A 14,450-nucleotide genomic window follows, 5' to 3' on the forward strand; every position below is an offset into this window, starting at 1 on the left:
TTGGGAGTTTTGCTGCAAAACATTGTCACTTGGAATTTTTTGCTTGCCATAGTATTATTACATGTTCCTTGGAATACTAACTAGGTGTTACTTATAATTTACAGACTTGATTCTGTTTCATATGCTCCTCCCCAATATCAAAGCCCTAAAATAAAATTGCATGATTTACTTACTTTTAACATTAACCTGAAGGTCCCTGTAAGCAATATCAGATGCAATTTAATGTCTTCTTCTACCAAAACTGTGCTTCTATGAGACTGTAGGGAGAATCACATTTGGAAAAGCATCTGAAGTCTAAATCAAAGTCCCTTTATGAAAGACTTGCCTGGGGAATGGGCACTATTCATCATCCCAACACAAAAGGCCCAAACTCCAAATAAGCAAATGTGTTACAACAGCATCAATTTTCTACTGAAAAAAAGACAACTCTGAGAACACTGTCTCCTCGAGGTCAAAGCTCTTTCCCAGGTCTGGCTTCCATGCCCGTGACCTGTGCGGTCAGATTGTGCCCCATGCTCAGAAGACCCTTGTCTGGCTGATTGCTCTGCCATTTCCATCATGAAAATGCCAATGATTTTCTAACAAGGTGCCCCACATTTTCATATTGCACTGTGCCCCACAAACTGTATAGCTGGTCCTGCCCTTCAGAATGTATGCTAAGAAGGACAACATAGTAAATCATGTTACCAAAAATAAAAAAAAAAAAATACTTTGCAAAGCTTGCCTTACGTGGGTACTATTTTCTCCATGACAAAGCTTCCTCATGGCTTCACATAAATCCCTACAAAAGGTTAACTGCCCGATCCATATGAACCACTATCATTTTCAGAAAAGACTACTTGCTCCAAAGAGGAGCAGGTAATTAGTTTTCACATTCAGCTTCATTCTTAGTTTTTTTTCCCCCTTTTCCATTAATGATGAATGACTTATCAAACAGTAAAAATGTTTTTAATTTAGTTGCAGAGTCATCAAAAGTCCTTATTTCCAAAGGAAAAGATTCACTCAATGATTAAATTCCCTCTGTCTCTATGAGTAATAATTAGTTAACCAAATAGGAAATCTTCCTTCAGTGAACCTCATACAGCATTAGAATTCAGGTGAGATCATCTTCAGAGAATTAACATAACTGATAGTCACCCCCCGGTCCTCTATTTTCAGAGAATCAGTGTGAGTTAAGACCACCAGTGGGTTGGGGCCCCTGTAGATCTCAAGTCCTGGGCAGAGCTCCAGAGGTTTTGCAGTTTATGATGGTTCATCTTATGGGTCAACTTGACTAGGCCATGTGTGCCCATGTGTTTGGCCAAGCATTATTCTGGATGTTTCTGTGGGGATGTTTTTGGATGAGCTTAACATTGAAATCAATGGGCTGACTGACCATTGATTGACCTCCCCAACTCATGCTTTTCCCTGCCTTCCAACTTAGACTGAAACATTAGTCCCCCCTGGGCCTTGAGTCCACTGGCTCTGAAGAAGAAGAATACCATCTACTCTCCTGAGACTCCAGTCCACCAACTTGGGTCTTGTCAGCCTCTATAACCATGTGAGTCAATTCCTTATAATAAATCTCCCTACGGATATCTATATCTTATGGATTCTATTTCTCTAGAGAATGCCAAATAACATACACTGCTTCTCCAGACACACGTGTACCAAGCATTGTCAGAAAATGGAATCACTAACAGGCCTTTTACATACACATACTGAAAAAAAAAATGTTTTTGATGCAGGAGATTGAACCCAAGGGCATTTTACCACTTTTTATTTTGAGACAAAGTTTCACTGAGTTGCAGGGGCTGGCCTCAAACTTACTATCCTCCTACCTCGGCCTCCTGAGGCAACGCACTTGCAGGCATGAAATTTTTTTAGTGTTTGTAGAAATTGTTACATTGATAAGACACAATATATGTGCAAGTGTTGCTGAATTGATAGGAACTCTTTAACAAGTATTATTTCAATCATGGACAAAAAATCCTACTCCTGTTATGAGGCAGTGATCCAAAAGCATTTTGCCTTTATGCTAAAGGCACGCTTAAACACAGAAAGAATGGGAACCATCTAAGTTACACGTTCAAGTTTAAATGACTCAGGGTGGCATTTAAGGCTTCCAGACATCTGAAGGAGCAGGAGGGGGTGAGTGATTAACAGATTTAGAAGGCAGATAACCTGGGCTCTATGTCCCAGGCTTAGCTGGGTGGCCTTGAACAAGCTTAACATCTCTGAATCTTAGACTCCTCACTCAAAAAACAAAGAGAATAGTAGCACCTGCCTCAGAGGGTCACAGAATAAAACGAGGAAACTGCTTAGCCTAGTGCCTGATGTACAGTGTGCACTTCACAGGCCTAGAAAGTACACCAGCCGTGGCTGTTACCTGTTTGTGCCAGGCACAAAGCGGTCCAATAAAGATTTATTTCCCAGAGGAATAAAGTCATTTCCCAGTCTCAGTACCCAGCGCCTGCCAATTCCACCCCACGCCCCAGCTGGGCCTTTAAACACCACAGCAAACTCTAAGGAGCTCCATGGTGACCAGCCCTGGGAGAGGCATTCAGCCCAGGGATCACATACCCCTTATGGGCTGCTGGGGAATTTCCATTTGCAGCTCCTTCTGTCCAGAACAAGTTTCTCCCCTTCACCCCCTAGTTAACCAGGCTCCAGAGCTGTGCTCAGATGTCAACTCTTCAGGAAAGCCTTTCTGGACAATCAAACTAGAAGAAGTTCCCTTATCATATATTCTTAGGACCCCTGGACTTTTCCCTCATAGCACCTGATTATTAAATACTGGCTCTTTGGTCAGTGGCCTCCTTTAGAGAGAGAACTCCAGGAAAAGGGGGCCCTCCAGGTGTTGCCCATCCCTGAATTCTCAGCATCCAGTCAGTGTCTAGATTTAATGGGGGTCCCCCATAGACAGTCAGCTGTCTGTATCTGTGGGCTCCACATCCACAGATTCGACCAACGTCTGGAAATGCTCACAAGTACTATATCAGTAATGAACACGGACAAATTCCCATCATTAGCACCAGTAGAACAACTAGCGTCAGGGCATCTAGAAATTACTCGAAGAGTACAGGGTGGGGGGAGTGACATGCAAATAGCATACCATTGTGTATAGTGACTTGAGCGGCTGCATGTTATAACATCTGCAGGGCGTCCCAGAACCAAACCCCTATGGATACCTATGGATGATTGTGTATATACAGAAAGACTCACCTCACAGAATGAAGTTGCTGGAGAGAGGACGGTGGCGTTCGAGCTGAGGTTAACTGAGGGGTGCTGAGTTCTCAGCCCAGTCAAGAGGAAAACGATGCTTCACCTCATTCCCAGTCTGTGCCAAAGATCACAGGGTGAGTGACTGTCCCACATCCTCATGGGCAAAGCTGAAACTTGCAAAGCGGCCTGGAGAGAAAAGAGATGGTTTCAGTGACCATAAGAGTCTAAGGGAAAAAAGAAAAACAGTCTAAGATACAAAAAAAAAAAAAAAGGTTTGGGAAATTATTGAGACAGCAATGTTGGTAGGGGGTTGGTGGAATTCCATCCCTTTCAGTTGAAAACTTTTAACCCAGGAACAAAATTAAATTTGTAGACACAATCTGTTAAGTTTTACAGAAGTCTGCCTCCTCAGATACCAACATTTGACACTAACTGTTGCCTACCACACATAGGAAATCTAGAACTCACAAGGTATATCTTAGTGTTGATGAAGTATTTAAACAATCGCTGGGAAGTTTCTCCTTCCACTTTGATTATAAAAGCAGTAGAAGTTCATGGTAAGAAAATCAAACAGAACAGAAGGGAATAAACTGAACTGCAACATTCAGATGCTGGTGCTGACCATTCAGTTCAACTCCCCAACGGCCACTGCTGGTGTTGAGATTTTGTCTCATTCCAGAGTTTTCCATGCAGCCCACATGAAGATTCAATTTGCTCTTCTGATGTTTTTCGACGAAATGGGATTGTACTATATGTTATTGGTTTACAACTGCTATTTTCAATACATAACAGGAACTGAGTGTCTTTTCCACATTCAACTTTCAATAGCTGCATGACAGTTCACTTAACAGCGATGCATGAAAAACTGACTCATCACCAAAGATTGGAGATTTAGGAGGAATATCCAAGAAATAACAATGGTTCACACAATGATGATGAATGAACACCCTCCTGCACAAGCTTCCCACTAGAATGTAAACCCATGGTTACAGGGATTATGCCTACTTTGTTTACTGTTAAACTCACAGAAATTAGTACAGTACACATGGGGTGCCCAATGAAATTCACTGGGTAAATATAACTTCAACTGTGCATGTATCTATACAGGAATTTTAAATTTATATAAATACTTTTGACCAATCACACTCCAAAATGATTGCTTCATGGTACATTCTTATCACTGGTTTTGTTCAACTAGGGACTTCATATTTAAAGTTCAGTACAGTACAAATAATGAATAGCAAAGCAATCAGAAATGATTGCTATAACAAGAAAACATGTTACCTCAAACTTAGTGACTTAACCAACACAAATTCATTAGCTTCCAATTCTAGAGGTAAGAAGCACAAAAGGGGTCAGTGAGGGTGATCCTTCTGGGGTCTCTCGGGGAGAATTCTATTTTTTTTTTTTTTTTTTTTTTTTTTTTTTTTTTGCTTTTTTCAACTCCTAAAGGCTGCATTCCTTGGCCCATGAACCCTTCCACATCACTCCAATCTGTTTCCCCTGTCACATCTCCTCTGATGCTGACCTTTCTCCCTCTCTCTTTCCCTTAAAAGAATCCTTGTTATTACACTGGCCTCACCCGGATAACCCAGGATAATCTCCCATCTCAAGGTTCTCAGCTTAATCATATCCCTCTTGGCCATGGACAATAACACACAGGTTCCCAGGATTAGGATGGCATCTTTCAGGAGCCATCTGCCTACCACAGCTGGAGAATCAGGTTTATGCTTTAGCATTATCACTTCAAAAAATCATTTCCTAAACATGTGCTGAATCCCTATTACCAAATCCTGAACTAAATATAAGAAACACACTAATTGGCTCCACGGACTTGCCCAAATTACATAACCTTCCTGGGCCTCCATTATGCTCACTTGTGGAACTGCAGAGATTAACATCTGTTGCCGGGAAATAATGCAGTTCTGTCTATAGATATGTCTTTCCACTTAAGCAGAATCAGAAATTATTATACGCTGTTTTCATCATGAAAAATGTAAACAAAAAATAGAAGCATCAGGATGGAGCCTGAGACCTAGAGGCGATCTGCGCCCCCAGGCCTCAGGAGATAGAGAGACCTTTTTGCAATCTGCCGGTGTGAATTTCAATTGGTACAGATTTTCTAGGGACCAGGGTGTCAATGTGAATGTAATGAAAAACCTTACAGATGTTTGTTCTCTTTGTTCCAGTAATTACCCACTTCTAGAAGTGTTTTTTAAGGACACAGTAAATTTATATACAAAGATGTTTAGCAAAAGATTATTTATAATCTGGGGGGGCACAAAAAACTTTATTAAATGTTATTTAATAAAAGGATTAGATTAAGAAGTATGGTACACCCACATTAAAGACACCTCAACAGTCATATCAAAGGACTTTGTAGAAGGATATTAGTATCATGTTTAAAAGTCTGCTAACATCAGTGACAAACTAGGGGTTTAAATTAGGATCATTTATTGTGTTACAGAGTGTGTGTATGAGGGGGTGGGTGAGTATGCATGCGCGCGCTGGCACAAGGTTTAGGAGGGAAAAGGGCTAAAAACAGATTTATGAAGTGACAGTGGTTATTTCTGGGTAATGGAATATCAAGTCATTTTTACTTTTGCTTACTTGTATTTTCTATTTTTTGGCAATGAAAGTGGGGTCTGGGGAGGGATGGGGATTCCTGCACAGAACAAGCCCCCCAGCTGGATGGACAGGCCTCGCTGGCGTGGAACAAGTGCGACGCAAGGGGTCCCTCTAGCGGAGGCGGGGCTGCTGCAGAGACGCCTGGTTGCGACTTTAAAATAGCTTATTGCATTCAAGGCCTTTAGAAGCAAAGTGGCTAATATTCTGCTTATTTTTAAAAAATCAAGGGACAGAGCGGGTGCCTTGTAAAAATAAAGACCAAACCTCATCCTGAGGAAAAATGTAGGCGCACCTGAAATACTGACAATTCGCTTTTTTAACTGTCGGTGTTTGGAGATTAAATACCTGAGCCTTCCCTTTCCTTTCCTGGGGTTTTTGTAGCTTGAGTTCTAAGTCTAGGGTACCAAGAAGCATCAGGATGGAGCCTGAGATCTGCAGGCGACAACACTCCTGGAGCGCTAACACCTCAGCATCTTCGGTTCCACTCGGCGCCTCTCCGGCTCCGTTCGGCCAGGACTTGCCCTCTCCAGGTTCGGCTTCCCTCGGCCTCCTTCGGCTTCCTTCGGTTTCCTTCGGCTCCCTTCGGGCGACACTCGTCTCGGCCTCCGTTCCTCTTCAGCTACGTTCGGCTTGCGCTCGACCCGGACTCGGCTCACTTCGGCTACCTGCGTTCGCGCTCGTCCCAGCCTCGGCTTTCCTCGCCTCCTCCTCGGCTGCGTTCGGCCAGCGCTCGCCCTCTCGGGCTCGGTTCTCTTCGGCAGAGTTCGGCCAGCGCTCGTCTCGGTTCGGCTCTTTCCGCCTACATTCGGCCGCGGCCCGGGAAGGGCGCCCATGGAGCCGGGATTGCCGGCTAGACGAACGGCCATGGCGCCGCTGTTGGAGTATGAGAGGCAGCTGGTGCTGGAACTGCTGGACACTGACGGGCTGGTCGTGTGCGCCCGCGGACTCGGCGCAGATCGGCTCCTCTACCATTTCCTCCGGCTGCACTGCCATCCGGCCTGCTTGGTGCTGGTGCTCAACACGCAGCCGGCAGAGGAGGTGCGGCGGCCAGTGAGGGGACCCCAGGGCGCGGAGGGCCCCCGAGCGCTTGCAGGCCCCGGCGCGGTTGTAGGCTTGTGACAGGGATGGCGGGGCTCCGAGCAGAGGCAGGTCCCGAGCACCGAGGGAGGGCGAGGAGTGGGATCCTTGACACTGCGGGAGGACCTGCAGGAGGAGGTGCTCCGACCCGAGCAGGGGAGTGACAGGAGGAGGATAGGGGTGGGAGGTGGGGTGGAGGACCCTGCAAGGGAGGCGCAGAATCGAGACTTGGATAATTGGGGGGGGGGGGGGGGTGTCCAAAGCCAGATGTTAAGGGTGTTTCTGGGTGGAAGCTGATGGACATGGTGGGGGTGTCAGAGGGTGAAGGAAAGAAGTAAGAGGGGATGCTGAGGCTGGCAAACCCTGGAGTGAAGAGGCGGGCCTGGGGGAGCAGGACCTTCCCAGGAGGGCTAGGGGAAGGCCTTGGAATCAGGGGAGGGAACTGGAAGCTGAGGATCCTGGGAAGGTTAACGGGTTAAGGAGAAGGGCTGGCACTGAGGAAGAAGAAAGGGGGACACAGATGTGCTGGGGACTGTTGAACCTGAACACAGCCTGGTGTGACGAGTTACCATCCCCTAAATAGAGCATGTGGCCAGGGGAAAACGTCAGCAGAGAAAAGTAACCACAAACTGCTTCCGGGTGAGGGACCCCATTTGCTTCATCTAGGTACCCTAGTGTTTGTAGATTAAACTGAAGGGGTAATGAGCCAAAGGACCTGTTGACATTCTAAAGTCCCTCTAGGATGGTTTATGATGGAACGTATATCCTAAAACACCTTATGGAAAAAGGATTCCTTTGTTATCTTCTCCGAGGATGCTTGGCTGCAAACCTGGCTTTAATGGAAAGCATTTCTAGGTAGCAGAAATCTCTTAATCCAGAGTTTAAACGTTATTTTGTTGTTACCATTAAAATGCTAATAATGACTGAAGCACAGTTATTCCACAGTGTAACCCCAAAAATAAAAAAATTTTAAAAACTTGGTTCAATGTAGATGGGTTGATTGGTCAGCATAAAGTAATAGCCTAGTTTGTGTATTCACTGTTAAGTTCATTATCTCTGAAAAAGGCAGCAATTCATTTTAAATACCAGCAATCTATTTAAAACTTCCCTGTGTGAGATGTGGTGACAGCACTCCTGTAATCCCAAGGACTTGGGAGATCAAGGCAGAGGGATGGCAAATTAGAGGCCAGCCTCAACAACTTAGGAAGGCCCTAAGCAACTTAGCAAGATCTGATCTCAAACAAATAAAGGACTGGGAATGTAACCCATTGATAAAGCACCCATGGGTTCAGTCCCCAGTACAAAAAAACAAAAAAAAAAAAAAAAAAAAAAAAACCTTTGTAAAACAGCCTACTAATGAGTTTGATTTGATTTAGGAGTATTTTATCAATCAGCTGAAGATAGAAGGAGTTGAACACCTCCCGTGCCGAGTGACAAATGAAATCGCAAGTAACAATCGCTATGAGGTTTACACAAGAGGTGGTGTCATTTTTGCAACAAGTCGAATACTCGTGGTTGATTTCTTAACTGACAGGATACCTTCGGATTTAATAACTGGTAAGAATTTGAAATCTCATCATTATGTCTACATCGATGTGCACATTTTTATTTTTATTTTTGTCTCCTCTACTAAACTGTAAACTAGATCCTTCTCGTGGGTAGCATACTAGCACTAGACCCTTTCTGACCAGCATCCACAAACAAATGAGCAATAGTTGTGTTTTGACCTGACAGCAGCTACTGGGGCATAGGAAGTTTTCAGCTCCATCAAAATCTTGTGGGCCTGCCATCATGTATGTGGTCCATCACTGACCAAAACATTAGGTGGTGCAGCTTGTAGGTAGGTAGGTAGCTTGTAGCTACCTACAAGCTTGACTTTGCCTTTTATGTTCAATATACGTGTGGTCAACAGGCATTTGCTTTTTAGAACTTAACCAGATCTGAAATGTTTGTAAATAATCTTTGAATAGTTCCATAAATGATGGTTTTTCTTAGCAGTAATTATTCCCATGATATGAAATTAGGCCAAGTAGTTGCTTAATTAATTTGAGAACAGTGTTTTTATTTTGACCAGAATATATATAGGAAAGAAATTTGTACATATAAGAATTCGTACACATACAACTAATTTAGGGACCTAGTGTCTGTGCCCTCAGTTTACCCTGTACTTCTCTCCTGTCATAGCACTGGAACACAACTTTATATTTTCCTGTTTGTCTGCTTTGCCCATGAGATAAGCTTTTTAAGCACCAGGAAGGCCTTGTTCACCCAGCCATATGACTGGTATATGGCAGATACTAAACACAGAGTTGTTGGATGCATGACAGATGGTTGTGCAGTGATATTTAATAAACTTCTGGAGGGCAGAGAACTATGAAATTCATAAGCACACTCCCTGCTGTGTCTATCATTCTACCCTGAACCTAGAAGACCCTCAAGAAATGTTTATGAATAAATGAATGGTTTATATGGTTCATAGTGAACTGGGTAAGGAAAAGTTTTGATTCTTCAACATTTGCAGTTGTTATAAATAGCGGCATGGGCCTTGCAGCCAGACTTACCTGACTTTGAATGCTAACACGCTGCTTACCAACAAGTTCCTGAAAATCCTAGAACCTGTTTTCTTATTTCTTTTTTTTCTTTTCTTTTTGGTACCAGGGTTGAACCCAGGGGTGCACTTAACCACTGAGCCACATCCCCAGCCCTTTTTATGTTTTTTGTTGTTTTTTTTTTTTTTTTTATGAGACAGGATCTTGCTAAGGGCCTTGCTCGGTTTCTGAGACTGGCTTTTGAACTTTTGATCCTCCTGCCTAAATCAAGAAAATAGTGCCTCTTAGAATTATAAAGATTAAATGAGATAAAATAGAATACCCAGATTAGTGCCTGGTACACAGTAAACTCTTAATAAATGATAACCTAAAAATGACTTTTTAAAAAATTTTTTTTATTTGTTCTAATTAGTTGTACATGAGAGTAGAATATATTTATACATTTTGATAGATCACACATAAATGGAGTATAATCTCATTTTTCTGATTATACATATTGTAGGATCACATGGGTCATGCTCATTCATGTACATGAGGTAATAATGTCTGTTTCACTCCACTATCCTACCCCCATGCCCCCTCCCCTCCCTACACTCCTCTCTACCTAATATAAAGTAACTCTATTCTTCCCTATCCGTCTCCTTTATTGTGATTTAGTATCTGCATATCAGAGAAAACTTTCAGCCTTTGGTTTTTGTGATTTGGCTTATTTCACTTAGCATGATATTTTCTAATTCCATCCATTTACCAGCAAATTCCAGAATTTCATTCTTCTTTAAAGCTGAGTAATATTCCAGCATATATATATATATATATATATATATATATTTCACATTTTCTTTATCCATTCATCTGTTGAAGGGCATCTAGGTTGGTTCCATAGTTTAGCTATTGTGAATTGAGCTGCTATAAAAGTTTATGTGGCTATGTCACTGTAACATGTTGATTTTAAGTCCTTTGGGTATAAACCAAGGAGTGGGGTAATTGGGCCAAATGGTGGTTCCATTCCAAACTTTCTGAGGAACCTCCATACTGCATTCCCACCAGCAATGTAGGAATGAACCTTTTTCCCTACATCCTCACCAACATTTATTGTTGCTTATATTCTTGATAATTATAAAAATGGCATTTTTTTTTTTTAACCAGAAATCTTTCCGTGTCATGAAGTTCCTTACTGTTTGCTACTTTCTCCTCTAAGTTTGGTTTTAATTTTTTTTTTTTTTTTTTTTGTCGACAAAATGAAAAACACATAGAAACTTCCACTAGATGTCAGTATTACTCTGTGTCTGTTCCACCTCATCTAGTTAGGCAGAAAGCTGTTGGAATCAATGCCACCCTCAGGTCCAGCTTGTAGGTGGTTCCTAATTAAAAGTGCCAAATTTTCTTCCCTTTCTCATCAAGTCCCAACTAGTAATGAAGGTGGACCTGCTCTTGCTTGGCTGAGTGGAATGCAAATTAATGCCAGAAATGAATTCTTTCCAATTCTTCTTCCCTTAGGATCCTCCCCCAGGATCCCTGTAAGGATCTCACCAAAGCTCCTGCAGATTCAAGGGCGTTCTCTGGAGCATGTGACCCTCTGAAAAGGACTGACTCCCCCCAGCTCTCTGCTTCTCTGCTACCATCTATTATTACCACTGCTCTTTCCTAGGTCTCCCTGACAACCGGTGCTCCTAAATAGAGGGAGAACTCCACAATCATCTACCCAGACTGTACTTTCCAAAGAATGTGAGACAGGACAATGCATTGTTCATTGCTAAAAATGATCCTGCTACCTCCAGAGAGAATTCAGAACATACTTCCTGGGGAATTTTTTTTAAAGGAAGTTCCATATTAGAGTTGTAAACCCAGTGCTAGAATGCAGTTTTATATTCATTCAACAAACATTTCATTTATGAAGGGTCCCTCGTTTTGCAGGAAGGTGTTGAAGATAGGAAGTTGAGCAAGCAGTATGGTGAACTCAAGTTCAAATACTGCAGGCTGTGAGCTCACCTTCACAGTGCACCAGCTGTGTGTCCCTAGGTGGGTTCCTTAATTTCTCTGTGTCCTGGTCTCTTTCACGTGTAAATCAGGAATGCAGTAGTGCCCGGCCTGAAGGCACATAGGAAACATTCTATGATCATCACCTGTTGCTGTGATGATGTTCCTGTCCTCAGACTGTTTAGTGCAGAAGTAATTACCGTACACTGCAGAATACAAATGTCCTAAGAACATAAAAATGCCAGTAGGCTCTGTGGTACCAAACCTGCCCCCCAAAACCTAACCTGCTGATACTGTTTCTTTTAAAAAAGGAGGGTCCAGATGTGTCACCCCTCAGTAGGCAGAAAAACTTGGAACCTTTGGCCTCCTGCTTACTTGCAGGCTGACCCTGATCAAGGTGCTTCCCTTCCTTGGTCCCAATAATTACCTGCCACTAGAGTTATTATAAGAAGCAAAGGAAATAGAAATCTGTGATAGTACCTAACTCAGTGCCTGAGATGCAGAATTAGTTTGCTTCTCCTTCGTTCTGGGTTCTGGAAGAATGACAACCTTTCTGAACACCGCATTTTCTAAAATAGATGTTCACTTTTTCTTTATTAGTACATTTTTGTTATCTTTAACTTTATATAATATTTCAGCCTAGGATAACAGAGTGTGGCCTATACATAGAGTCCTTGGGGAAAACTACATTTTCTAAAACTGAAGTTTTATGTAACATTTTAACCAGGCTAATAAAAAAGTAGCTTATACATAGTGAGCCCTTGGAAAAACCCACCTACTAAGTACAGAATATTTTCTGAGTAGTAAATTAGTATGTACATGTATTGGGGGTTATTAGAAAATCTTTTATCTACAGATCTCTAAATTCATTTTTATCACATTGGAGACGTAATTTGATTAGAGTAAATTTTAGTTCCAGTCACACAGATCCAAGATATTTTGGGGAGGTGAGGGGTACAGGGATTGGACCTAGGGGTACTTAACCACTGAGCAACATCCACAGCCCTTTTTATTTTTTATTTAGTGATAGGGTCTTACTAAATTGCTGAGGCTAGCTTTGAACTTGTAATCCTCCTACCTCGGCCTCCCAAGCCGCTGGGATTGTAGGCATGCACCACCATGCCCTGCTAAATCCAACATTAAACAACAAAATAGTGGACTCTGATTTGAGTTTACTGAACTATGATGAGGGCTCCTAAATCACTATTAGTATCATTTTCTAAACCCTGTGAGTGATAAAGAATGGTACTAAAAACACACAGGTACATATATGACAAATATCTGTGTGTGTCTGTGTGTGTGTGTATAGTATAGATAGATAGATAGATAGATAGATAGATAGATAGATAGATAGACAGACAGACACATTTGCACTTACACATGCCTGTATTTATATCTCTCCGGCTGTCTGTATGTGTATGTGTACCAGCTTGATTTAATTCTGATATGCTGAGAATTGTCATAGAAATGGCATCTGTTTACCCTCATGTCATCTTGTGTTTCTCCCTGACATCACTAATCACACTGCATCAAAATGGCAGGTGTGTAAGAAAGAACTTCTGGCCCAGCAGTCTCATTGTACAAATGAGAAAACAGGTATGAAGTGTAGTTATTAAAGGTTCTTTTTTTAAATGGACTAGTTTACCTCTCAAATTGAATATGCTCAGATTCTGAAAATGGACTCCATCTCACAGGCACCGCGGGTGCTGCCTGAACTTCTAAACTTCAGCTAATTTGTAAAGCCCACATTGGATTCACATATAAAAAGAAGCCGTGGCCCATTTTGCTTCCTTCACCAGGCCAGCAAGCTTCCCCCCGACTCCAGGGCTTTCGTGTTCCCTGTCCCCCCGGCCTGGACCACTCTTGGCCCAGAAGACTCTCAAGGCACTCTTCCCCGTCTCCATCCCATCTCTATTTCAGGGGTCACCCTGGTGAAGCCACCCTGTCTAAAAATCCCAAGCCACCCCCGCCACTCCACGCTCTCCCTCTCATTCATCTCATTCATGCTTTCTTGTATGAAGCTTCACTTGCAACGTGCTACTTTACTTACTTCTATTGTGTACCCCATGTTCCACAGAGGCCAGGGCCCCCACCCCTTTTGTTTGAGGCCAGATCCCCAACCTAGAACAGTGCCTGCCCACTCTCAAGTAGGCATCCCAGAAACAGCGGAATGAACGTGTGGATAAGCAGAAGTGGGTATGGAAACCGCATGTCTGTTCTGTGGCTTAAACTGTGCCTCCTCGCCAGGCATCTTGGTGTACAGAGCCCACAGGATGATCGAGTCTTGTCAGGAGGCATTCATCCTGCGCCTCTTCCGCCAGAAAAACAAACGGGGTTTCATCAAAGCTTTCACAGACAATGCAGTCGCCTTTGATACTGGTTTCTGTCACGTGGAAAGAGTGATGAGAAATCTTTTTGTGAAGAAGCTCCATCTGTGGCCAAGGTAAATAATATGCAACACATTTTTTTTTAATTATTTTTAGTTGTCATTGGATCTTTATTTTTATTTTTATTTATTTATATGTGGGGCTGAGAATCAAACCCAGTGCCTTATACCTGCCAGGCAAGCACTCCACCACTGAGCCACAACTCCAGCCCATTTTTGCAACAGGGTCTGCTGTTACTTAGTTGCACCTTAAAAAGAGACCATAATATAATACAATGTCAAATCAACGTTGTACTTGATAGATGCCAATCATGTTCCTAACAAATGCCTCCAGGCATAAGTATATGGTCACCCCATTTGTGAAACTTTGGAAAATACAAAGAGATTTGAGTTCTTTTTCTGGTACCTGTTCAGATCCATCCAAGGACAGCTACTCTACTTCTCACTTGGTTAAGCCTCCACAATGGCTTTTACTGAACTACAGATTTTATCGGCCAGTTCTGCCTCTTCAGGTTTGAGGATTACTCACTGGGGCGCTGACAAAGGAAGATTTTGCAGAATTCATGTAAATTTCTATGGAAAACAAAGTTTCAATTTTTAGACATTTTTACAACATGTATTTTGGTTAT

General features: G+C 42.6%; 2 protein-coding genes across 2 annotated transcripts in view; one reads left to right on the forward strand and one right to left on the reverse strand.

Annotated features, from left to right (window-relative positions):
• The window catches only part of PARN (poly(A)-specific ribonuclease), a 578,557-nt gene that overhangs the window by 31,084 nt on the left and 533,023 nt on the right, over nucleotides 1-14,450 (reverse strand). The window lies entirely within an intron of this gene.
• ERCC4 (ERCC excision repair 4, endonuclease catalytic subunit) overlaps nucleotides 6,161-14,450 on the forward strand; it is a 29,611-nt gene continuing 21,321 nt past the window's right edge. Inside the window, exons 1-3 of the mRNA XM_079120604.1 lie at nucleotides 6,161-6,870; nucleotides 8,286-8,466; nucleotides 13,683-13,878. Of these exons, the coding sequence (XP_078976730.1) occupies nucleotides 6,664-6,870; nucleotides 8,286-8,466; nucleotides 13,683-13,878 (584 nt within the window). The 5' untranslated portion in view covers nucleotides 6,161-6,663. The remainder of the gene's footprint in view (nucleotides 6,871-8,285; nucleotides 8,467-13,682; nucleotides 13,879-14,450) is intronic.

Source organism: Sciurus vulgaris, assembly GCF_902686455.1.
Source record: "Sciurus vulgaris genome assembly, chromosome: 18".
Taxonomy (NCBI): domain Eukaryota; kingdom Metazoa; phylum Chordata; class Mammalia; order Rodentia; family Sciuridae; genus Sciurus; species Sciurus vulgaris.